Source organism: Heteronotia binoei, chromosome 14, assembly GCF_032191835.1.
Source record: "Heteronotia binoei isolate CCM8104 ecotype False Entrance Well chromosome 14, APGP_CSIRO_Hbin_v1, whole genome shotgun sequence".
Taxonomy (NCBI): domain Eukaryota; kingdom Metazoa; phylum Chordata; class Lepidosauria; order Squamata; family Gekkonidae; genus Heteronotia; species Heteronotia binoei.
The window spans coordinates 70,740,607-70,766,211 of record NC_083236.1 but is presented as its reverse complement, the minus strand read 5'-3'; the positions used below and the strand labels follow the sequence as shown (position 1 = coordinate 70,766,211).

The 25,605-nt window shown below is 55.4% G+C and overlaps 1 protein-coding gene across 1 annotated transcript; it reads left to right on the top strand.

Annotated features, from left to right (window-relative positions):
• Positions 1-1,879: 1,879 nt before the first annotated feature.
• VPS9D1 (VPS9 domain containing 1) lies at positions 1,880-23,069 on the top strand. The gene is made up of 15 exons (XM_060254473.1): positions 1,880-2,043; positions 4,324-4,399; positions 6,356-6,448; positions 8,424-8,583; positions 8,705-8,816; positions 9,113-9,175; positions 11,485-11,537; positions 11,660-11,747; positions 12,380-12,465; positions 13,354-13,853; positions 15,072-15,201; positions 15,533-15,741; positions 17,271-17,355; positions 19,245-19,349; positions 21,590-23,069. Exons 1-15 carry the CDS (start codon positions 1,924-1,926, stop codon positions 21,681-21,683), a joined length of 1,974 nt encoding a protein of 657 aa, XP_060110456.1. The 5' UTR covers positions 1,880-1,923; the 3' UTR covers positions 21,684-23,069.
• The last annotated feature ends 2,536 nt before the right edge of the window (positions 23,070-25,605 follow it).

Genomic DNA, 25,605 nt, shown 5'->3' with positions numbered 1-25,605 from the left:
GGGCTTCTCTTATGTTCTTCTGTGACACAGAGTGTTGGACTGGATGGGCCACTGGCCTGATCCTACATGGCTTCTCTTATGTTCTTATGTGATACAGAGTGTTGGACTGGATGGGCCACTGGCCTGATCCAACATGGCTTCTCTTATGTTCTTCTGTGACACAGAGTGTTGGACTGGAGGGGCCATTGGCCTGATCCAACATGGCTTCTCTTATGTTCTTATGTGACACAGAGTGTTGGACTGGATGGGCCACTGGCCTGATCCAACAGGGCTTCTCTTATGTTCCTATGTGACCCAGAGTGTTGGACTGGAGGGGCCACTGGCCTGATCCAACATGGCTTCTCTTATGTTCTTCTGTGACACAGAGTGTTGGACTGGAGGGGCCATTGGCCTGATCCAACATGGCTTCTCTTATGTTCTTATGTGACACAGAGTGTTGGACTGGAGGGGCCACTGGCCTGATCCAACAGGGCTTCTCTTATGTTCCTATGTGACCCAGAGTGTGGGACTGGATGGGCCATTGGCCTGATCCAACAGGGCTTCTCTTATGTTCCTATGTGACCCAGAGTGTTGGACTGGATGGGCCACTGGCCTGATCCAACAGGGCTTCTCTTATGTTCCTATGTGACCCAGAGTGTTGGACTGGAGGGGCCACTGGCCTGATCCAACAGGGCTTCTCTTATGTTCTTATGTGACACAGAGTGTGGGACTGGATGGGCCATTGGCCTGATCCAACAGGGCTTCCCTTATGTTCCTATGTGACCCAGAGTGTTGGACTGGAGGGGCCACTGGCCTGATCCAACATGGCTTCTCTTATGTTCTGATGTGAAAGCGGGGGATCTCCAGGCTCCATGTGGGGGCTGGCAACCCTAAATGCAATGTAAATCTTAGTTACATTACAGTAATTGCTGTTGAAGACGCAGCTGCGCTGGGCAGGGCATATTTCTAGGATGGAAAACCACCGCCTTCCCAAGATTGCCCTGTATGGCGAACTCTCCACCGGCCATCGAAATAGAGGGGCACCAAAGAAGAGGTACAAGGACTCCTTGAAGAAATCCCTTGGCACCTGTCGCATCAACCATCACCAGTGGTCTGACCTAGCCTCAGATCGCAAAGCATGGAGGCACACCATCCACCAGGCTGTTTCTTCTTTTGAGAACGCACGCATAGCTGGTCTTGAGGACAAAAGGAGATTGAGGAAGAATCGCACTGCTACAGCACCAACCCTAAATCAGACTTTTCCCTGCAGCCACTGTGGCCGGACCTGCCTGTCCCGCATTGGTCTTGTCAGCCACCAGCGAGCCTGCAGCAGACGTGGACTATTGCACCCTTCTTAAATCTTCGTTGGCGAAGCCAAGCCGAGAGAGACAGTAATAATACTGGAACTTCTAATATATTTTCAAGCTACTAAAAGGACTAACATTTTGAACATATATCTAATGTCTAATGTTTAAGGGAGCCCATTTGCCATCGCGCAAGCAGACACCGTGGCCAGTCCGCATGCAGAAGAGGCAGGCGGGCGCTGCAGGGTGCAGGAAGAAGCCAGGGTGTTGGAGACCAGGCGCGTGTCCTCCTCCTTCCAGGCTGAAAGCTCAAGGCTGCACCCCGGGAGCCCCCAGCCCGGCGAGGCCGCCCGTCCTGTTCCCTGCAGAGGCTCAGCCGCCCCCCAGCGGCCCCCGCCAGCATGCAGAAGTCTCCCGCCGACCCGCTTCTGACCCAGGCAAAACGGCCCCGGAGGGCTGCCAATCCCCGCCCCCTGGCCAATGGCAAGGCGGGTCCGGGCTCGCCTGGCAAGAGTCCCGCCCCCCCGGCGTCGCCCGCCCTCGCTCCGTCGCCCTAAGCCGTCCGACCACCCCGGTCTCGTCCCCACTTCTCCCGGGCCGGGCGGGCGCGGCTCAGCAGCGGGCAGGTTCCGGCCCAGCCATGGCCGCCTCGGCTGCCGGTGCTGCGGGCGGGGAAGCGGCGGCGGGGGCGAGGCCGCTGCAGGGGGCCATGAAGCTGGCCAAGGGCGCGCTGGAGCTGGACGCCGGAGACCGGCCGCGGGTGAGGCTGCCGGGGTGGGGGGGCGGGCGGCGCTGCCTGCGGGGGCGGGATGCGGCTCGCGGGCCGGGGCTGCTTCCCCGACCACGCTGCGCCCTCTGCCCGGGACGGCCGTGCGAGCCGCTGCTGCTGCTGCTGCAGAGAGGGGAGGGGAGGGGGGACCCGGGACCCTGCGCACCGCCTCCCCGCTAGCCCCCTCCCCGCCCCGCGGAGCCCCACGAGCCCCCTGGCGGCACACCACACCCCCCCCACCTCCTGCAGGGCACGGCATGCCCCCCCCCGCCCCAGTGGCTCCCGGAGCCCTCCTGGCTGCCCGCCAGCCAGCCATCGACCGGCCCCAGCGGCTTTCGCTTCTCACTTCCTCCCGCCTGCGCCTTCGGCTGCCTTTCTAACTCAACAGGCTCTGCTGCCCTGAACACAAGGACATAAGACAAGCTACGTTGCATCAGGCCAGTGACCCCTCCAGTCCAACACGCTGTGTCACACAGTGGCCAGAGAACCCCCAGGTGCCATCAGGAGGTTCATCGGTGGGGCCAGGACACTGTGCCTCCCCCCCAGCACCAAGAATGCAGAGCATCACTGCCCCAGTCATAAGAACACAAGAGAAGTCCTGTTGGATCAGGCCAATGGCCCCTCCAGTCCAACACTCTGTGTCACACAGTGGCCAAAAACCCAGGTGCCGTTGGGAGGTCCACCAGTGGAGCCAGGACACTAGAAGCCCTCTCACTGTGCCGCCACCCCCCAAGCACCAAGAATACAAAGCATCACTGCCCCAGAGATAAGAACATAAGAGAAGCCATGTTGGATCAGGCCAATGGCCCCTCCAGTCCAACACTCCATGTCACACAGTGGCCAGAATACCCCCAGGTGCCATCAGGAGGTCCATCAGTGGGGCCAGGACACTAGAAGCCCTCCCACTGCCCCCCCACAAGCACCAAGAATACAGAGCATCACTGCAAGAACAGAAGAGAAGCCCTGTTGGATCAGGCCAATGGCCCCTCCAGTCCAACACTCTATGTCACACAGTGGCCAAAAACCCAGGTGCCGTTGGGAGGTCCACCAGTGCAGCCAGGACACTAGAAGCCCTCTCACTGTGCCGCCACCCCCCAAGCACCAAGAATACAAAGCATCACTGCCCCAGAGATAAGAACATAAGAGAAGCCATGTTGGATCAGGCCAATGGCCCCTCCAGTCCAACACTCCATGTCACACAGTGGCCAGAATACCCCCAGGTGCCATCAGGAGGTCCATCAGTGGGGCCAGGACACTAGAAGCCCTCCCACTGCCCCCCCACAAGCACCAAGAATACAGAGCATCACTGCAAGAACAGAAGAGAAGCCCTGTTGGATCAGGCCAATGGCCTATCCAGTCCAACACTCCATGTCACACAGTGGCCAAAAAGCCCAGGTGCCATCAGGAGGTCCGTCAGTGGGGCCAGGACACTAGAAGCCCTCCCACTGTGCCTCCCCCAGCACCAAGAAGACATAACATCCCTGCCCCAGATAGAGAGTTCCAACAGTATGCTGTGGCTAATATGGACTTCTGCTCCATATGCTTATCCAGTCCCCTCTTGAAGCTGTCTGTGCTTGTAACCACCACCACCTCCTGTGGCAGTGAATTCCACATGTTAATCATCCTTTGGTGAAGAAGGACTTTCTTTTATCCTGTGGCTTTTCAGGCTTCGCTTGGGGACGCCTGATGGCCCAGGCCAGCCAGTGTGGGGCAGGGGTTCAGACTGCTGGCCTGGTATGTGGGAGACTCAGGTTCCAATCTCCACTCCTGCCCTTGAAGCTCACTGGGTGACCTTGGGCTGCTCATGCTCAGTCAGTCAACCTGCCCCACAGGGTTGTAGTGAGAATAAAATGGCAGAGACAAGAACAGTGGAAAGATACTTTGGAAAGTAGGGTGTAAACAGGCTTTAGTGGTGCTGGTGAAGTAACCTGTTACCTCAGAGGTACCCCTGCCCAGTATTCTTGGTGCCACACTAAAGGATGCTTGCTGCCATGTGCCCTGTGGGTCCTGTAAGTGGCCAAGCTTTTGCAGGTCCAGCAGCAACAGAATGGGGGAGGGACGGTGGCTCAGTGGCAGAGCATCTGCTTGGTAAGCAGAAGGTCCCGGGTTCAACCCCTGGCATTTCCAACTAAAAAACAAATAGGCATGAAAAACCTCAGCTTGAGACCCTGGAGAGCTGCTGCCAATCTGAGTAGACAAGACTGACTTTGATTCAGTAGAAGGCAGCTTCATATGTCCAACCCTCTGTCTGTCTCTCCCTCTGGTTGGTAGGAGGCCTATGTGGAGTACCTGAAGAGCATCAGCTTCATTTCCCAGGCTTTGCTGGAAGAAGCAGCCACTGCAGCAGGTACAGCCCAGGGTGGATGAGGGAGCCCCACTAGCAAAGAGCATTCTTTGAGCAGGGCCACCAATTTCTTGTGGCTGATGCAGCGGCAGGTGTGTGTGTCTCATTGAGCTGGCTCTGAATAACTGGACCCTTGTGAAGTCTTTTGCAGGTTATTAGGAAGAGAATTACCTAGGACTGCTTTGGAAAACTCTAGTCACAATGTGCCTATTTCAGCCCTGTCTAGCAGCAGCCTCAGGGCAGTAGAAGACGAGCCGCGGGGCACCCTGCTCAGAAACGCTTCCTGAGTCTGTTGTAGCAATATAAAGGTCTTTATAATAAAGTTTCAAAAGTCTTAACAAAATGTTCTCCAGTTCTTTCGGTATGTAAATCAATTACCCCCGCATATTTAAGGCGCTGGACCGTTCAGTCTTAGCATCTGAAATATTCCATTGTTTTATATGAATACTGCAGAGGGCTCATGTTTACGAAAGTCTGAAGTTCTTTTGGTTTTGAATAACCCTGGAAAAAGAGGCCAGCAAAACAGGACCAGCATACCGGTTTTTCCTGTTGCTGTGTATGTATATTATGAGATTTGTAAACTGCACCACTTTTAATTGCCTGCACGGGGACCAGTGAAAGTGTTATTTAAAGACTGTGGATTGTTTCAGACGTTAAGACTGTAGGTCCAGTGCCTTACGAATGCGAGGGTAATTGATTTACATATTGAAAGAATTGCAGAACACTTTATGAAGACTTTTGAAACTTTCTTATAGAGACTGTTATATTTGCTACAACAGATTGCAGAGGCATTTCTGAACACGGTGCCTTGTGGCTTGTATTTCTGCTCTCCTATCCATGTGGCTCTTCAGGGATTGCTGCAGCCTCAGGGCAGGCAGGGCTGCTTCCTGAGGGAGTCGGCCTGAGCAAGCAGAAAGCCAGTTTGGTGTCCTGGTTAAGTGTGCGGGCTCTTATCTGGGAGAACCGGATTTGATTCCCCCCTCCTCCACTTGCAGCTGCTGGAATGGCCTTGGGTCAGCCAGAGCTCTCGCAGAGCTGTCCTTGAAAGGGCAGCTTCTGTCAGAGCTGTCTCAGCCGCACCCGCCTCACAGGGTGTCTTTTGTGTGTGTGTGTGGGGAAGGTAAAGGAGATTGTGACCACTCTGAGACTCAGATTCAGAGTATAGGGTGGGATATAAATCAAATATCTTCTTCTTCTTTTGTGGCTCTGGCTACTGAGAGTTACTCTGAAACAGAGAGAGCTCTGGAAAGGGCCTGTGTTAGTTGCTCTAGGCCTCCCTAGCTTTGCCACTTGTGGTTGTCCTGAGAAGGTTTGCTGAATGTATTGGGCTTGCTCTTGCCAGGGTGAAGGGGGTAGAGGGAGAAGGCACCCACTTTCTGCCCTCTTCTAGTGGCAGCCCCTGTGGGAGGAGTAACTTGCAGCGGGGAAGATGGGGCTCCATGGCAGAATTCATCTTTTGTAAGCAGGAGTTCCCAGCCAGAGGCCTTGGCATGTCAGTAAAGGTTCTTGGAGAGGGGGTCTTTGGAAGAACCTCTGCCTGGTGGGAGCCAGTTTGGTGTAGTGGTGAAGTGTGCGGACTCTTATCCGGGAGAACCAGGTTTGATTCCCCACTCCTCCCCTTGCAGCTGCTGGAATGGCCTTGGGTCAGCCATAGCTCTGGCAAAGGTTGTCCTTGAAAGGGCAGCTGCTGTAAAAGCTCTCTCAGCCCCAACCACCTCACAGAGTGTCTGTTGTGTGTGTGTGTGTGGGAGGGAAAGTAAAGGAGATTGTGTCCGCTCTGAGACTCTGAGATTCAGAATATAGGACGGGATATAAATCCAATATCTTCTTCTTCTGTATGCACCTGGCAGAAAGCCATGAGCTTGGCCTAGGATGTTCCATTCCGGTCTTGTTAGGGGTGGGTGTTGCTTCTGCTTGCAATCAGGCCAAAGTACACAACTTTCCCTGCCCTCCCCCCAGATGGAGGTGACGTGGTGATGCCCGACACGGCCAAGATGCTGAAAGTGGCGGAGCAGTGTCTGGAGAGAGCCAAGAGCAGCATTGCCAAACTGGGTGAGTGCAAAACTGGCACAACAGTCTTGGGGCACTTTGAAGACAAATGTGCTTGTGGTGGCAAGAAGTGTATGCAGGCCAAAGCTGAGTGCAGTTTGCTTGCCCTGCATCTGGTGCTGTTCCCAATCTTCGGACAGAAAATGGCCCTTTCTTTGCTAGACACCTGTCTGCGCCTCCTATGAAGTCCAGGGGGCAAGGAGAGGATGCAGCCTGCTGCTGTAGCTGTCTGTTTGGTGTAGTGGTGAAGTGTGCGGACTCTTATCTGGGAGAACTGGGTTTGATTCCCCTCTCCTCCACTTGCAGCTGCTAGAATGGCCCTGGGTCAGCCAGAGCTGTCTTATCTGGGAGAACTGGGTTTGATTCCCCACTCCTGCACCTGCTGGAATGGCCTTGGGTCAGCCAGAGCTCTCTTATCTGGGAGAACCAGGTTTGATTCCCCACTCCTCCACTTGCAGCTGATAGAATGGCCTTGGGTCAGCCAGAGCTCTCTTATCTGGGAGAACTGGGTTGGATTCCCCCCTCCTCCACTTGCAGCTGCTGGAATGGCCTTGGGTCAGCCATAGCTCTCTTATCTGGGAGAACTGGGTTTGATTCCCCCCTCCTCCACTTGCAGCTGCTGGAATGGCCTTGGGTCAGCCATAGCTCTCTTATCTGGGAGAACTGGGTTGGATTCCCCCCTCCTCCACTTGCAGCTACTGGGATGGCCTTGGGTCAGCCATAGCTCTCTTATCTGGGAGAACTGGGTTGGATTCCCCCCTCCTCCACTTGCAGCTGCTGGAATGGCCTTGGGTCAGCCAGAGCTCTCTTATCTGGGAGAACCGGGTTGGATTCCCCACTCCTCCACTTGCAGCTGCTGGAATGGCCTTGGGTCAGCTGTAGCTCTCGCAGGAGTTGTCCTAGAAAGGGCAGCTTCTGTCAGAGCTCTCTCAGCCCCACCCACCTCACAGGGTGTCTGTTGTGGGGGGAGAAGATATAGGACAGGGGTGGCCAGTGGTAGCTCTTCAGATGTTCTTTGCCTACAACTCCCATCAGCCCCAGCCATTGACCATGCTGGCTGGGGCTGATGGGAGTGGTAGGCAAAAAACATCTGGAGAGCTACCGTTGGCCACCTCTAATATAGGAGATTTTAAGCCGCTCTGAGTCTCTGATTCAGAGAGAAGGGCAGGGCATAAATCTGCAATTCTTCTTCTTAGAGAAGAGCCCCTAATCTTCCTCGGCATGCAGGATCAGGCTAATATTCAGTGAAGGCCCAGTCTATGTATATCTCCCACCCCCATGCACACCTAAAGGTGCCAGATCTCAGTTTCCAAATGTTGCCCCTGGAAAAGGCAAACAGGCTTGCACGCTCTCAGTGGTTTCCTTGCTCCAGGGCTCTGAGTCAGATTAGAATTTCTTTCTTTTTTGCAAGATGGAGACTCATGCTTGCAGCCATGAGGATGTGAGTCTCGAGTTACACAAAGCAACAATCGACTGGTGATTTTTAGGTCGTATGGTGGGTGGGTTCTCCATTAGAAAGCGGCAGCTGGACTCATCGCAGCTGGGGGGATCAGTTTGTCCCATGAGCCTGTCTGCCCATCATACCCGGAAGAGGGGCCATCCAGGGACTGCTGTCCGGGACTGGGGAGCAGTTGTGGCTCAGGTTCAGTCTCTAACCAGGAGGGTTACAGGAAGCATGGGCTGGATGAAGGGGGACGATGGTCCAATCAGGCTCCTCTGCTTAGCAGCCTTCTCCTTTCTGTTGCATTCCTACTGAACGCTGAAGTGGACATCCGTTTCTGACCAACCAGGGGTGGAGTCCATCCTCAGCCTGCCTGCAGTTGGCACCCTGCCCGATTCTTTGATCTTGCTGCCCAAATTGAGGGACAGGCAAGGCAGCCACCGGGATTATGTAGACACTGGCATAGGACTCGTTTTTCAGGGCTGTGGTTGGAAAGGTTCCAGGGTTGTTTGATTGGCTCAGCATTTTCACTTCCAGGAAGGGTGAAGGTGAAACTGTCAACAGAGAGGAGTCCAGGCCCTGCTCCTGTCTGCCGGCACCGCCGGGTGCTCTCGGACGAAGGGGGGAAACTGTCCCCTTTCCTGCCCCCTGAGATGTTTCAGAAGCTGCAGACGACTGAAGTGCGGAGTACAAAAAAGTGAGTGTGGCGCTGTTGGGGCATCTTTATCAGGCTGGCAGAGATCTGAACCGGACAGGGCATCCCTTTGGGTGTCCCAGGGGACGTTCGGCCCCTTCAGGAGCTTCTTGTGCCCTTGCAGGGAGCTCACCCCCTTGGAGGAAGCATCGCTGCAGAACCAGAAGCTGAAGGCTGCCTACGAGGCCCGGTTGGCACGGCTGAACCCCAGTCAGGCCATGCAGAAGACCTCTCTGGCAAGTGTGGAGGGGGACTGGGCTGTGGGTCTGCGCTAGGATGTGAGGCTCGCTCAGTGCCCATGTTGAAAGGTGCAGAGATGGGGCAGGGAATGTTCCCTGGGGAAGGCAAGGCCCGGGGCTGGTTCATTCACACCTCTTGCTGTTGCTCTGAGTCCCAGCCCTGGGCCAGTGCGGGTGAGCAGACGTTTTCCTCCCCTGGGCCAGTGGGGGGAGTCTTTTGGAGCCCCTTTTCTCCTGCCCTTTAAGTCCAAGTCAAAAGAGCTGGTGCTACGGGCTTCCTCTCTGCCCCGCAGACTCTTTCCCTGCAGCGGCAGATGATGGAGAACTTGGTGATTGCCAAAGCCCGGGAGGAGACAGTATCCTTTTCTGCTCATGAGCTGCGTCTCGGCCGTCCTTGTTGGAGCCAGACCCAGTTCTAAGTCTGAAGTGCTGTGTTGGTGGGAAGACATTCCGTTTGAGTGCTGCTGTGTGGTTCGACCACCGGACAGACCTCTTGTGGCTGCATGTTTATTCCCAGGCCCTTTTAGCCTTCACCAGCAGAGGGGGGCGGGGGCCGTCTGTAACCTTTTCTGGCCTTTGCTGTACTGAGATCTGCAAGAAGCAAGAAGAATGTGGAGTGACTGGGAAGCTGCAGAGAGGACGGGGAGCAACGCTGGGGGCACAAAGGCCTGGGCTGTTGTAGCTGGCACAGAGGAAGGGCCTGGGCCTGGCGTGGGAACTTCCAAGCCATTGCAAGGGCATCTTCTACAGCAGAACAGCCGCTTCCTGCTGCCCAGGAAGCCTCAAGCCAAAAGGGAGTCAAAGTCAAACTGGAGAGCCAGTTTGGTGTAGTGGTTAAGTGTGCGGACTCTTATCTGGGAGAACCGGGTTTGATTCCCCACTCCTCCACTTGCACCTGCTGGAATGGCCTTGGGTCAGCCATAGCTCTGGCAGAGGTTGTCCTTGAAAGGGCAGCTGCTGTGAGAGCCCTCTCAGCCCCACCCACCTCACAGGGTGTCTGTTGTGGGGGAGGAAGGGAAAGGAGATTGTGAGCCGCTCTGAGAGTCTTCGGAGTGGAGGGCGGGATATAAATCCAATATCTTCTTCTTCTTCTGCCTTTGGCAAAGCAGGTCAGTGTGGTGAGAAGCTGCCCTGCAGGTGTGGGGGGCTAGGGTGCTCACCTGAATCTAGACTAAGGCCCCGTCTGATGTTTGCCAGGGGACTCTGAAGAGGGGGAGGGCGTGCCAGCAGGGCAAGGAAGTGCTGCAGAGGGCAGGAGGGTTGGAAGCCTGGATTCCACGGCCTGGGGAGATCCCTCTCAGACGCTGAAGTCCCTCCACCTGTTTTTCTTTTCTATTGGACCTGTGAAGCTTGACCTGGTAGGATTCCCATTCAAGAGAGACCCATCTGCTCTGAAGGTCCCCTTCTCTGTAGGGATCCTTCTCAGCTTGTCTAGGTGGGTGTGGTGTAGGCTTGCCAGCCTCCAGGTGGGTGAGCAACACCCAGAAACTGCAGTGGAGATGGAGCAACACACAAGAAAACACTGCATATAATACTTATACACTACATATTCATGCTTTACTTTTTAAGTATATATTTTTCCTGTCAAATGTACTAGCTTGTAACATAAACTGCACTTGAAAGAACAAATTTTAAAAGTAATGTAGGAATATATAGTGTATAAGTATTAAATGCAGTGTTTTCTTGTGTGCTCCTCAGCCTCCAGGTGAGGCCTGGGGAGCAGGGCCGGATCTAGGGGGGGGGGGGGGGTAGAGAGGGGGGTGCTTGCCCTGGGTGCCAACGGAGGGGGGGCGCCAAATTGGTATGGAGCCCATTATATTCTGTGGGACCATAAGATAGAATGGCCCATAAGGGGGCGTCATTTTTTAATTTTACCCCCTCTCAAAAAACATGTAGATCTGGTCCTGCTGGGGAGAGCCAGTTTGGTGTAGTGGTTAAGTGTGCGGACTCTTATCTGGGGGAACCGGGTTTGATTCCCCACTCCTCCGCTTGCAGGAGTTGTCCTTGAAAGGGCAGCTGCTGTAAGAGCTCTCTCAGCCCCACCCACCTCACAGGGTGTCTGTTGTGGGGGAGGAAGGGAAAGGAGACTGTAGGCCACTCTGAGACTCTGTCCTTGAAAGGGCACCTTCTGGGAGAGCCCCCACCCATCTCGCAGGGTGTCTGTTGTGGGGGAGGAAGGTAAAGGAGATTGTTTAAGTTTATTGGATTTATATCCCGCCCTCCCCACCAGAGCAGGCTCAGTGACCGCCCCGAGACCCTGAGATTCAGAGTATAGAGCGGGATATAAATCCAATATGTTCTTCTTCCTGATCTCCAGCTGGCAGAGATCATCTTCACTGGAGAAAATGGCTGCTTTGGAGGGTGGAGGACCATGCTGAGGCCCCTCCCCTCCCCAAACCCCGCCCTCTCCTGGATCCACCCCCAAAGCCTCCAGGTATTTTCCAGCCCAGACCTGGCAACCCTAGTGTGACGCTGGGGGCCAGCAGGTGGGAGCCTCCCCACCCCGCTTTGGGTTGCCTGTGTGTCCCCTGGCTGCGAGGCCACAATGCCCACAGGTGGGATGTTGAGGGTGCTGACCTTGTGAGAGCCCCCAGGGGCATCAGAGGTGCTTTGGGAAGGAGGGGAAGGTGTTTCTTGTTGAAACCTTCACTGCCGCCTGCCCCAGCTCCAGAGGAAGATGGAGGAGCGCCGGCTGAGGCTGCAGGAGGCCGCCAACAGGCAAGTGAGCCATGCGCGGGGGGGTGGTCTTCTCTAGGGGCATCAGAGAGCAGAGGGGCTTTTCCTTCCACCGCCTGTGTCTCCCTTGACCCTGGGCTCTGTGCGTGTGCTCCCTCCCTCAGGAGGTTTTCCAGCAATGCGGTGTTGACCCCAGAAGAGCAGGAGCAGCGGGCGATCTATGCCGCCATCTTGGAGTATGAGCAAGACCACGTACGTGCAGGGTGGCTCTGGAGGCAGGTCGGGCAGAAGCCCTTTCAGTGTGGGTGCCAAATGCCATGTGCCCCCAAGAGTCAAGCATTACTGGACAGGACAGGTGGGAGTGCCATGCAGAGAGAAATGGCTGTGGGTGCAGGACGGAGGCGGGGTCTCTTCCAAAATGGTAGAAAGGGTCTGTGGTTATGGACTCATCCTCCCCGCCCCCACCCAACCCTGTGGAAATTGCCTTCCCCTGAGTTTGAAAAAGCCCAGTGGCCTCTTCTCTACCAGGAAGTGGCCAGAGAAAGGTCTTTCTTGGTGCTCTCTTCTGGCCTGAAATGTTGTGGTGCTGTGGACCAAATTGGGGGGCAGGCTCTACACCGTGGGCCCTTTGAGTCTGAAATCCTTGCCAGCCTCACCAGTTGGGAGGAGAGCTGGCTGTTACTGTGGCCCTTGGGGGCCTTTTCAGGATCCCACCCCCATGAAGCGAGTATCAGAACATTCTGGCTGGGAGGAAGGTCCAATAGTATAAATCAAATAATATAATATAAATCCAATAAAATGAAACAAAATAAGGTTGGGTGGAACCCTGGCCTGAACAGAGTGTGTGTCTTGGGGGGGGGGCTTCTCTCCTTTTCCCTGCGCAGGAGTGGCCGAGGCTCTGGAAGGCCCAGCTGAAAAAGGACCCCAATGATCTGTCCCTGGTGCCCAAACTCATCTCCCATCTTCTCAGGTAGGGAACCAGGGACTCTCCTGCAGCCTCTCAGCTCTTTCACTGGCCAGTTTTGCCCTTCTGGACTTCATGGTATTGTGGCAAAGCCTTGGGGTGCTGGAGGGCTGAGTTGGAGAGCAGCAGGCCTGGGAGGTCGGCGTGAAAGGCGGGCACGGGAGGGGGGCGGGAGGCTTTCAGCAGGACCATCCCTGCTCCCGGTCGGCTCAGAGAGGCGTGGGCATACTCTGTTCTTGGCAGCTACCCGACAGTTGGGAGAAACTCGTGCAGCTGTGTGATGGTTTTCCAGATCTAGATTTAAACCATGGGCAGTCAAGAGGTCTAGAAACTTGCTTTAACACATTTCTCAAAAGTAGCCCAGATTTACAGTTTGCTAATATAAGCAGTTGGGAGTCTCAGGTTCGAATCCACGTTCTGCCTTGGCAGCTTGCTGGTTGACCTTGGATTGATCACTCACACTCAGTCTCACCTACCTTGCAGGGTTGTTGTGAGGATGAAATGGAGCAGAGGAGAGTGATGTTAGCTGCCTTGGACCCCCATTGGGGAGAAAGGGGGGGGGCTAGAAATGAAGTAATTTTTAAAAAAAATAAAGCACGCTTTCCCCCATGTGAGCATCCTTCACGAGAGAGAGAGCGAGAGAGCATTTTGTGTTGATACACCCAGGGCTTTTTTTTTGTAGCAGGAACTGCTTTGCATATTAGGCCACACCCCCTGATGTAGCCAATCCTCCAAAAGCTTACAGGGCTCTTAGTACAGGGCCTTCTGGAAGCTCTTGGAGGATTGGCTACATCAGGGGCGTGTGGCCTAATATGCAAAAGAGTTCCTGCTACAAAAAAAGCCCTCAATTCCTGTCCTGATGCCCCGTGTGCCACCTCCCCTCCCCCGCTCTAGCTTTGCCGATCACCCCATCTGCCAGCTGCTGAAGAAACTGCAGTGCTCCGTCTACAACCGCATCTACCCACTGGTGAACCGGAGTGCGGCAGACCGGAGAATTCCTGGGAAGGTCACCCGTGGGCTGTCCCTCTCCTCCTCGCTGGATGCCGAGGCCTTCCTGGCGCCAACCCCTGAGGGCCCAAGACTGCGCTCTTCCCAGAGCCTGCACTCCATGTTCTCCGTCCAGGAAAACAACAAACTGAACCTCCGGCACAGCTTCTCCAGCACTCCCCTCATCGAGGACCAGAGCATGAGCCAGCCCCACCCACTGGCACACAGCCTCCCCCCGGAAGAGCCGGTGTCCCCCCTGGCCGATCGGGAGAGCTCCTTCGAAGACCTGGAGCAGTTCTTGGCCACTTCTGAGGTATGGCCTGCGGCCTCCCAGGCACCAGCAGGGCGGAAGGCGTGCCAGCAAGAGCAGCTGAAGGCCGTGGTGAAGGACATCCACAATGCCATCGGTGAGGGCTGAATTGGGCACGGAGTGCCTGGCGGGATGGAGCAGGCTTGGAGGCACAGGTGCTGAGGTGGGCAGTGGCTTGGGAGGTAGGAAAAGTTGTTCCAGGTACATGTTTCGGAATTCAGAATCCTTATAAAGATGCTCCCCGCCCCTTCCCATGCTTTAGGACCCTTTAAGGCAAAGGCCCCAACTTCTTTGAACCTGCAGGCACCTTTGGGATTTTGGTACAGCCACAAAATGGTTGCCATAAACATTTGCCTCAGGGGGCAGGGCCAGCCACAAAATGGCTGCCACAAACATTTGCCTCAGGGGGCAGGGCCAGCCACAAAATGGCTGCCACAAACGATTGCCTCAGGGGGCAGGGCCAACCACAAAATGGTTGCCACAAACATTTGCCTCGGGGCAGGGCCGGCCACAAAATGGCTGCCACAAACATTTGCCTCAGGGGGCAGGGCCAGCCACAAAATGGCTGCCACAAACATTTGCCTCAGGGGGCAGGGCCAACCACAAAATGGTTGCCACAAACATTTGCCTCGGGGCAGGACCGGCGACAAAATGGCTGCCACAAACAATGGCCCCAAGAGGTAGGGCCAGACACAAAATGCTGCAGCTTCCCTTCAATCACATGGCTCGTGTGCTGTGGTGGCAGCTGTTGCCAAAGCAACTTTTTTTTTTAAAGCTGCAAGGCCAATCAAAAGCCTCACTGGGCAAAAGCCGCACTTTCTGAAAACACTTGGCAGGTGCCAAGAAAGGTGCCACTGTGAAAACCCCTTCTTTTAAGACGTAGCAATACCTCTGCCTCAAGAGGCGTATTTGTGTGAGGCATCTCTTCCTGCTGGGCCTTCCACAAGAAGCGCCTGGATCATGCAGCTGCCGTTTCTTCTTCTTGGCTCTTCCATTCCGGATCCACGAGGGTGGCTCTGTCTCATCGGAGTGCTTGCCCCTGAAGCCTGAAAATGGGCACTGGACCTTAGAGCTGCCTTAGAGTCCCAAACCCAGGTCCCTGCCCCTGCAGAACCTTGTGGCTTCGATGCCTTCTGTTTGCCCGGCTCCCCGTGAGGCTGGTGTCTCCTCCAAAGCACCTGCAGCCCGAGATGGGCAGGCCAAAAAGGCCACTGGGGATCTGGGCCAGGCCACCTTCGTCCAGGACCATGGCTTTCACTGATTGGGCCTGGGGCTTCTTTACAGCCGGCTCAGCCCAACACCTGTCTCTCCCCAGATAGACTGCTCTCCCTGACGCTGCTGGCCTTTGAGGGCCTCAACATGGCTGCCTCCAAGGACCAGTGTGTGGCCCGCCTCGAAGAAGCCTTCTTCGCCCCCCTCTGGACCCCGCTTCTGGCCGTGTACAGGTAAGAGGTGCCATCTGGCTGGTAGCCCGATGGGCAGTTTTGCCTAGTGTCTGCTGGGGGGCGTGTGCTTGCCCATCTGAGCAGCCGATGTTTCTGCAGCATTTTCGTGTGGGGGGTGCTGGAGTTAACCAGACGCTGTTCACGCTGAGTTAAAAGGGAAAGGCAGTTGACTTTGCGGAGAAGGAGAGGGGAAGTTTAACTTGCACAGTGTGCTGAATGCTGTAAAGATGTGTCTCGGCAGGCATTTAGCTTTCATTGGGATTGTCCAGTGCAGTGACCCTATCTTGTGACTTTCAGTATCTCTGTTTTCCCTTCCCCCTGGCCTGTGTAGGAATGTCTACAAAACCCGGGAGGTGGCCCTCACCAGGAGCATGGAGCTCTACAGGAACACTACCCCCTCTGAAATGGGCATCTCTGCCAAGCTCCTACCCCATGGCAGTTTGCCCAGAGGGATCGGCTCCTACCCTTACTGTGCTGCCGTGCAGGAGCTGATGTTGATTCCCCTGGGGACCTGCCCTCAGAAGAAGCTGGACTGCATTGGTGAGGCCTCCCCTCTGGGCTGGGCAGGGTTGCTTGCTTCATAAGGAGGGGCTGCGTCCCCAAGCCAAACCATAACTGTGGGCGGGGGGAGGCCTGCTGATGCTGCCTGCATATATGGAGCCCAGATCTGTCAGTGTGTTGGGGGAGGAGAGTCCCCTGCAGCGCCTTTAGCTCACCTGCATTCTGAGTCCAGGCTGCAGGATGGTTCAACCCCTCCCGCTGCTAGAGCCTGAGTCTCCCTCCAGTGAGGTAGAAGAGGAGAGGGGTTGTGGGTCAGTGGAAGAGCCTTTGCCTGGCAGGCAGAAGTTCCCAGGTTCAATCCTTGTCATCTCCAGTTAGAGAATATAGTAACAGGTAATGGGAAAGACCTCAGCTCGTGATGCTGGAGAGCTGCTGCCAAATCGTCTGAGTAAACGGTGCTGACTTTGTTAGACCCAGGGTCTGAGTCAGCATAAGGCGGCTTCTTATGTTCACACACATGCACACACACTGGCCTCCTCAACAAGGGAAGGAAATAAAGTAGGAGTTCAGTAGCACCTTTAAGACCAACAAAGTTTTATTCAGAATGTAAGCTTTTGTATGCATGCATACTTCTTCAGATGAGGGTATGGGGCACAGTGAGCAGAATTACATATAGCTGGTGATACACAAGTTAGGAATAGGATCCAATGGCAAAAGAGTGTAATCAACAAATTGAAGGACCATTTGGTCTGGATAGCAGACCAGTTACATAATTGCTCTTGCTACAAGTCTAGGTAAAACAAAAGGTCATGTATTCCTAGTCCTTTTGTTTTACCTAGACCTTTAGCGAGAGCAATTAACAGGCAACTTTTATTACCTTTTATTGGTCTCCCACGCAAATGCTATCCAGACCAAATGTTTTTTCAGTTGGTTTATTACACTATTTTGCTGTTAGATTTTAACTTTGTCCCATTTTGCATTGTAAAATGCCGCCCTGCTCTATCTAAAGGGAAGGCAATGTTTGAGAAGGGAGCCCTGTGGGTGGAGAATCCAGGCACGGATAAAGGCTTAGAAACTTCTTTGCAGCAGAAGGGATTGCGTGTCCCACTGATGGCTGTCTGCAGCCAGCAATCCCACCATGAGCACTGCACCTTGCTCCAGTCTCCCTGGCTGCCAGCGCCCAAGATGGAGGAGCTCCCTGCATGGCCATGAGCCTGCCTGCCTGCCCTCTCTCCAGGAAGCCAGTTTGGGGCCATCAGCTGCAGGGTGAAAGTTTGTGCAGTTCCCTCCTGGCCTGTTTGGGTCCAGCAGCCGCACAGCAAACACAAGCCTTGGCAAGCCTCCCCTTCCTTCAGCCTCTGCTAGCTGAGGCTTCACTTCGTGGGCTGCAAAGCAGCTGCCTGCACTCAACAGTGGACTAAACAGAGCGGTTCTGCCCCAGTTCCCAGCCCAGTGCAGTGGAGGGAGCCATGGGGACGGGGTCAGGGATTCTGGGAGCGAAGCCATTCATGCAAAGTCTTGCCCCCTCCTCCCACCAGCATCACACCCTGGGTTTTCCTCCTTTGCAGTGCGGGCCTTGCGCGTCATCTGTGAATGTGCAGAAGAATACTGGGGGGGCCGAGAGGGCAAGTCCCAGCCAGCATCTGCTGCCATGTGAGTATTGAAGAAAAAGAAGACATTGGATTTATATTCCACTCGCCATTCAGAGTCTCAGAGCGGCTCACAATCTCCTTTCCCTTCCTCCCCCACAACAGACACCCTGTGAGGTGGGTGGGGCTGGGAGGGCTCTCACAGCTGCTGCCCTTTCCAGGACAACTCCTACAAGAGCTCTGGCTGACCCAAGGCCACTCCAGCAGCTGCAAGTGGAGGAGTGGGGACTCAAACCCGGTTCTCCCAGATAAGAGAGCTCTGGCTGACCCAAGGCCTTTCCAGCAGGTGCATGTGGAGAAGTGGGGAATCAAACCCGGTTCTCCCAGATAAGAATCCACACACTTAACCACTACACCAAACCGGCTCTCTATTGCAGCCCCCCCCTGACAGAAACAGTAAATGCGGGGTGGTGTCTGCCATGTGGCGGAGGAAGCATTTCCTTCCCAGCAGAAGCAGCAAGCCGTGCCACAGAGTCAGGCTTTCTGCCTGGTAAGCAGGCAGGCCTGCAAGGCACTTGGCCTTGATGGATCTCTTCTGACAGGAGGACTCCCTGCTGTGCCTGCCCCAGAGCGAGGGTGCTGGCTGCCGGGGCTAGGCTGAGCCTTCCCCTTCTAGGGCTTGGGATCTGCCCCAGTGACCCGGCCAGAAGCAGCAGAAGGGGAAGCAGAGCCCCTCCCAGCAAAGCAGCCCAGGGGCAGGGAGCGGGATGCGAGGCCTGTCAAAGGCATTAAGGCAGGGAGAAGAGGGAGACGTGGGCAGAGGCGAGGCAGGCAGTGAGCTGAATGAGGAGCCCCACCTTGCTCGGGAGGGGGAGGGTCTCTGCTGGCCTCCTGCCAGGGCTGGGCGGCCAGGCTGCTGCAGGAGAGAAGAAGGGTCTTTGGCTGCTAGGAGCGGAGGGCAGGCCAAGGGCTGCTTGGACATGGGCCACTCGAGCTGGCCAGCTCTCCCTACCGAGGGCTATTGGAGTCCCTTTCCATTCTAGAGAGCCAGTTTGGTGTGGTGGTTAAGTGTGCAGACTCTTATCTGGCAGAACCAGGTTTGATTCCCCACTCCTCCACTTGCACCTGCTGGAATGGCCTTGGGTCAGCCATAGCTCTGGCAGAGGTTGTCCTTGAAAGGGCAGCTGCTGTGAGAGCCCTCTCAGCCCCACCTGCCTCACAGGGTGTCTGTTGTGTGTGTGTGTGGGGGGGGGGAAGGTAAAGGAGATTGTGAGCCACTCTAAGCTTCAGACAGGCCTTTAGCCAGGAATTCATGTTTGGTAGGGCCTGCACCAGGATTTGTTGTTTAGGGGGGCTGGGGGGCCACCCATTTTGGTGGCCCTGGGCTTTCAGCACTGTAAACTGCCTTGAGTTCCACAAGCTACCCCCCCCCTTGTTCTGCACGCTGTGTTAGGGGAGGGGAGAGGGGAAAGTGAAAAGACCAGCAGCAAGGCTACTTGTTCAGAGCGGTGGTGAGCAAAGGGGACAGATCGGGGGCCCTCCAATGGAGGGGCCATGCAGTTGGAAGGAGGGGTTGAAAGGATGGGCCTGGGTCCCCTCAGGATTCAAAGTGAAGGGCGGGGTATAAATCCAATATCATCTTCTTCATTTGCCCCTCCACTTTCCCTTCTTGGGCTCTGCTTTCCTGAGGTCTCCTCAGCCACCTCCAGATGGACGAAGCTGGAGCTCTTTGGTTGTGCTGCCAGTTTGGAGAAGAGGCTGCTCCTTTCTCTGGCTGAAGCCTTTGTCTGCCCCCCCCAGGTGGTGCCTGGCAGCACAAGTCTTTGCTCTCCCCTCCAGAGCTGGACCATCACCTGCCTCTGCTGGGGCGGGCGGCACTGGGGATCCTGAGCTAGCTTCTGACTGGCTGTTTAGGCCAGCAAGCCAGAGCTGACTTCCGCCTTCTCCCCGCAGCGGAGCGGACGACCTCCTTCCCATCCTGTCTTACGTGGTGCTGAAGAGCAGCCTGCCCCAGCTGGTGTCGGAGTGTGCCGCCTTGGAGGAGTTCATCCATGAAGGGTAGGCGGTGGGCAGGACAGGGCAGGGTGGGAGGGTCCGTCAGCAGCCTTCGGGTGGCGTCTTCTTCAAGGGCAGGGGCAAGAAGGCCATCCTTCTCAAAGCTTCAATGATTTGTTCGAAGCCTTTGGGGGGGTCACAGTGTTCCCTCTCAGCTGAGGTCATGTGAGCTAGTAAAAAGGTCAAGGGAGTCCCCTGTGCAAGCACCAGTTGTTTCCAACTCTGGCGTGACGTCGCATCACGATGTTTTCACAGCAGACTTTTTTACGGGGTGGTTTGCCATTGCCTTCCCCAGTCATCTACGCTTTCTCCCCTGCAAGCTGGGTACTCATTTTACCCACCTCGGAAGGATGGAAGGCTGAGTCAACCTTGAGCTGGCTACCTGAACCCAGCTTCCACCGGGATTGAACTGAGAGAGCTTGGACTGCAGTACTGCAGCTTTACCACTCTGTGCCGCGGGCTCGCAGTTTTTTAGCCTCAGGAAGGATTGTCCCAGAGCAAAACTATTTTATGCAGCAGCCAAATCACTCACTCACAACTTTAATGCCAAGTAGAACTTTTGCTCACAAGTCTCCACAGCTTAGAAGTGGTGTCCAGTGGCGGAGTGGGAAGTCTCCTTCCATGAACCAGGTTGGTGTAGTGGTTAAATGTGCTGACTCTTATCTGGGAGAACCGGGTTTGATTCCGCACTCCTCCACTTGCACCTGCTGGAATGGCCTTGGGTCAGCCATAGCTCTGGCAAGAGTTGTCCTTGAAAGGGCAGCTGCCGTGAGAGCCCTCTCAGCCCCACCCACCTCACAGGGTGTCTGTTTTTGGGGGAGAAGATATGGGAGATTGTAAGCTGCTCTGAGTCTCCGATTCAGGGAGAAGGGTGGGGTATAAATCTGCAATTCTTCTTCTCCCCCCGAGTTCCACTCCCCTCTGAGGGCATTTCAGTTATTCCTCCTCAGCACTTCAGGGCAGGATCCCATTCCTTGCTTCCTGCCCACTCCTGATTCTTCCTGGGCCGCAAAGCGGTGAGATGAATCTCTGTTGTCAGCCGGCCACTGGCTTTGCTGGGAACCGGATGGGAACTCTTGTAGGCACAAAACCTGCCCCTGGAACCTCAGGGTGGGGTGGGGGTCTTGGCTCCGATTCACGGAGCAGGTGGAGGGTATCAGCTGTCTTCCTCCCGAGCACATCTGGCTTGCTGTGGAGTCCTCAAAAAGGAGAAGGGGAGGGGGGAATCTGGTGTGCTCAGCCTTCACACAGGAACAAGAGCCTTTTCCCCTCCAGTTGGCTGAAGATGTACAGGAACAGCGCCAGAGTGTCACAGCCAGCCAACGGCAGCACCACCCGCCCCCGTCTTCTTCCTGTTTGTAGTTTCATTTGCCTGCTGTGGTGGTTGGGGGGAGGGAGGGAGGTGGGCCCACCCCCATCTCATCCTTGCAGCTTTGCTTACGTGGCCTGCCCCTGATGGCATCTGAGCGAGACACAACCCAGGAGACGGGCAGGACTTAATCCGACACGACAGGTGAGGGGACAGAGTTTGGGGGCAGCACATGAGCGGCTTCTGTAGCAGTCAAGGAGAATGACTCAGGATTGGGTGCACCTTTTTCTGGCCCCCTTCCTCCTGGAAGCCTCTCTTGGCAGCCCTGTGAGTGTGCCTGGAAGAGCTTCACCCCCGCAGCTCTCCCCAAATGAAGTGCCCCTCCCCCTCTGGAGGGAACTGAAGCCTCACTGGCTGACCCTCCTCTGGACCTGCCTCCCGTCGCTCCTCTCATACACAGCCCCCTTCCCTCTCCCGAGAGCCAGTTTGGTGTAGCAGTCAAGTGGACGGACTCTTACCTGGGAGAACCAGATTTAATGCCCCACTCCTCCACTTGCAGCTGCTGGAACGGCCTTGGGTCAGCCATAGCTCTGGCAGAGTTGTCCGTGAAAGGGCAGCTTCTGGGAGAGCTCTCTCAGCCCCACCCACCTCACAGGGTGTCTGTTGTGGGGGAGGAAGATAAAGGAGATTGTGACTGCTCTGAGATTCAGAGTATAGGGTGGAATATAAATCCAATATCTTCTTTTCTTTCAATGCCTTCCAGGAGTCTGGCTATCTTTAGGGCCAAAGGGAGGGTTTGGTCTCATGCCTTTTCTCAGGCAGCAGCTGCCAAAAGAGTCTGCAGCACTTCCAAGGCCCTGCCAGAGGGGGAGGCAGAAGCCAACCCCCCCTTCCCCTGCAGCACTGAGCGTGGTCTCTCTTGTTCCCCCGCCAGGTACCTGATCGGCGAGGAGGGCTACTGCTTGACTTCTCTCCAGAGCGCCCTCTCCTACGTGGAGTCTCTGCATGGGCCGGCCCTCAGCAAGTAGCCCAGCCGTCCCCCGCCCTCTGCCCTTGTCGCCAAAGCCGCTTCCTCGGTCTTGGTCCTCTTCTGCCGCTCTGCTCCTCGCCTCCTGTGAGTCGCAAGGGCTGCTGGCGGCCCTTCTTGCAAAACGAGAAGACGACTCACCTGATCAAGCTTCCCCTCCCCTCCCCCAGATCCTGTGCACTATTTGAGGGGGGGGGCACATGCTTTGTGCGCCGACTTAAATGCTACGAGGTGCACCTTGCCAGGCCTGAAAGAGGGGAGACAGGGGGAGCCCTCTCTTGGCTTCAAGAGCTGCTTTACCTGAGCCTGGAACTGCTGCTGATTCGCCACTCGCTGTTATTTCTGCACCAGTGAGCGGAAGGGCAGGTGAGATGCTGCTCTGCTCCCCCCCTGCAGTGTTTGCCCCACACCTGAAGCCTCCTTGTTGTCTCACTTGCTCCCACACGCATGCTCCACCTCCCTCGTTCGCTCTTACACAAAGGAAGAATAATCAAAGGCTTTTATTGGGGGGGCAGGCAGCCCCCAGCCCTCCTGCTGCCCTGCACTTGACACTGGGAGTTGTCTGTGGGAAGCCGAGAGCTAGGGGGGAGACGGCTGGCCCAGAAGGCAACACTTTTATTTATTATTTACTGTATTGGTTCCCCCCTTGTCTTCCCAGTGGAGGCCACCGTTCTCCACTCAGCCTGTGAGGTAGACTAGGTGAAGTGTTTGAGACTGGCCCCAGGTAACCCCCCCCCCAAGCTTCTAGGCTGTGTGGGGAGCTGAAGGGGGCTGTCGCAGAGCCGTGTCTGGCACCAGAACTGCCACACTGCAGTGGCTCTCTGGACTGTGTGTGGAGGAGAGAGAAAATGCACAGACACTCACAAGGAAGAATGTGGTGTTCTCTGCTCATTCGCCTTCTCTGAAACTGTGTGGGGGCTACAGACGCTGTTTTGTGAACAAATACTGAAGATGGTGGCTGGATTTGTGGGGCGGGGCTGGGAGAGGAGGGCTCCTAGTGAGAATTTGCATCATTTGAAAAGCAAAGGACCTTGTCCACACTGAATGAATTTGCGATGCCGCTGGAAATGTCCCGGAATTGCTGTTGAGCCAAATGGCACCTGGAGTCCCCCGTGCCATGTTATGCGGGAATGCCGCTTGACTCTGGGGGGAGGCCTTGTGCTGCCTGCCTGGGCCACAGCAGGGGAAAGGACCGGGTGTCCTCCACGTGCCCAGACTCAGCAGTGCTGAGAGCTGGGAAGCGGAAGCAGAAGCTGCTGCTGGCCCCTTCTGGGAAGCGGTGAAGAGCCAGCAGCTGCGGTGTGTTCTCCGGCCCTGTGACGCTTCCCTGCCTGACCTGTATCCTCTTCACTCTTGAGGCAAGTCCATAATAAAGGCCATGTCTGCAGCCTGCCCCAGAATCTGTTCTGTGGGAATGGGGGGTTGGGATGGGAAGAAGCGCTTTTTCTGCCAGCTGCCCCCTTTTCCTCTTAAGGCAACATAAGCTTGAGGAGCCTGGTCTTTAAAAGAAAGCTGATTCGTTGCATTTTGGGAAACTATTCCTGGAAGGTAGTGACCCACGTGCCCACTGGGAGTCCCTCGCTTTTTGTGGCTCCCTGGAGCATTCCCAGCAACCACTGCTGTGGCCTTTCCCCACCTTTTGGGGGGAAACTTTGCAGCCTGTACAGCTAAGGATAAGTTGGGTTCCGTGCCAGGCCTGCTGTTAGTGGGGGGGGGGGAGGCATTGACAGCACAGGAGGCAGGGAACCAGCAGCAGAGCTGAAGAGGGGAAAGGGGAGAAGGAAATAACAGAGCTTGTGGGCCTTGGAAAGGGGAAAGGGGAGAAGGAAATAACAGAGCTTGTGGGCCTCCGGGTGCATGAATCATGGCAGTGTTCTAAAGAGGAAATTCCTGAAGAAGAAGAGCAGAGGACAGGTTAAATCAAGGTCTGGAGCTGGAAGAATGCTTTCCTAGAATTAAAGGTAAAGAGTAGTCCCCTGTGCATGTACCAGTCGCTTCCAACTCTGGTGTGACGTCACATCACGATGTTTTCACGGCAGACTTTTTATGGGGTGGTTTGTCCTTGCCTTCCCCAGTCATTTACACTTTCCCATTTGCAAGCCAGGTACTTGTTTTACTGACCTCGGAAGGATGGAAGGCTGAGTCAACCTCAAGCTGGTTACCTGAAAACCCAGCTTCCACCGGGGATTGAACTCAGGTCGTGAGCAGAGCTTGGGACTGCAGTACTGCAGCTTTAACACTCTGCACCACAGGGCTCTTTTCCTAGAATTAGGGTTTTTCAAAAGATAAAAGCCAAGAAAGAAGCTGCAATTAACTAACAACAGCGGCATCTTGAAAAACAAGAACTGTGATGTTTATTTAATTTGGGCCCTCCGCTCCCCCCCCCCCCCGGTAGAATGCCCCTAAAGTGGTTTGCAGTGTTCTCCCTCTGTTTTATCTCAAACAACGACCCTTTGAGGTAGGTGAGGCTGAAGGATGCAACTGGCCCAGAGTCAACCAATGAGCTTCCAGGGCCAGAGGGTCTGGCAGCCTGACCACTCCCCCGTACTGGAGATTGCCTTTGCTGAGTGACCCAGTAGGCTCCAAATGCCTCCGGGTGCATGAATCATGGCAGTGTTCTAAAGAGGAAATTCCTGAAGAAGAATCTGCCTCCTGTGTTTCTTCCGCCCCTCCCCACGCTGCCACTTACCCTCCTGTCTGGGCCACTGGCTCCAGAGCTGGGATGCTTCTCATTCTCACACTCTTCCCTTCCCTGCCCAAAGGCACGTACTTTCTGGGCGGGGGGGGGGGCAAGGATTAAGCACGCCAGGGAGCCTGGATGAGAACAGTCTCCAGACCTCCTGTATTTCTCTGACTGCCCCCAGAGTGACTGAGATGGGTTGCTGTAGATCAATCAAGGTAGGCAGCCGTCTTTGTCTGAAGCGGTGGAAAAAGAGCCAGAACCCAGGAGCGCCTTCAAGACTCTGGAAATTGGTGGCGGCAGGAGAGGAGCTTTTTGTCAGTCTCTGCAGCCACTTCTTTGGACAACTGTTGCTGGACGCGTGCATGTAAACTGCTGCAGTGCCAAGTCTGGGTAAGAGCCCGTTTGGTGTAGTGGTTAAGTGCACAGGCTCTTATCTGGGAGAATCAGATTTGATTCCCCACTCCTCCACCTGCAGCTGTTGGAATGGCCTTGGGTCAGCCATAGCTCTCGTAGGTGTTGTCCTTGAAAGGGCAGCTTCTGTCAGAGCTCTCTGCCCTACCCACCTCACAGGGTGTCTGTTGCGGGGGAGGAAGGGAAAGGAGATTGTAGGCTGCTCCGAGACTCTATCCTTGAAAGGGCAGCCACACTCACCTCACAGGGTTTCTGTTGTGGGGGAAGGAAATAAAGGAGATTGTGACTGCTCTGAGATTCTGAGTATAGGGCAGGATATAAACCCAATATCTTTTAAAGCTGTTAAATGCTTACAAAGATGTTCCTCTTTGCCAACACTCCCCCCCTTGCCCCGAAATGCCACCTGCAGATGTTCCCCCACCCCCCGCAAGCAGTGTCCACCCAGCTCTGCAAAAACCCACAAGAGAGAGTAGGCAGGGTCCATGAAATAGCAGGAAACGTTTATTAACTGGTGCAGAATAACATGACCAGGGGAACGGAAGAGGTGCTACACCAGGACTCTCAAGAGATCCTGCCCCTTCCACGCTTGAGGGGCCACCTGCCACAGCCCTGGAACAGAGAAAGACTGGGGGGGAGGGGGTGTCCGGGGGAGGCCTGGGAGTACAGTGCATTGCTCGGGGCTAGGGCAATACAGAAAGGCATGGATCCACCCGAGGTGCAAGTGAAGACCGGCTGGAGAGGGGCCTCATTGAAATGCAGCTTTGTCTGGCTGGTCATTACTGACATTTGGGGAGGGACGGTGGCTCAGTGGTTGATTATCTGCTTGGGA

What these genes read in the sequence shown, in the direction of transcription:
- VPS9D1 (XM_060254473.1), top strand. Translation starts at nt 1,924, where the DNA reads ATGGCCGCCTCGGCTGCCGGTGCTGCGGGCGGGGAAGCGGCGGCGGGG. An exon ending in GGACATCCACAATGCCATCG is followed by an intron (nt 13,854 to 15,071) that starts GTGAGGGCTGAA and finishes GTCTCTCCCCAG; the next exon opens with ATAGACTGCTCTCCCTGACG. An exon ending in CAGCCAGCATCTGCTGCCAT is followed by an intron (nt 17,356 to 19,244) that starts GTGAGTATTGAA and finishes TTCTCCCCGCAG; the next exon opens with CGGAGCGGACGACCTCCTTC.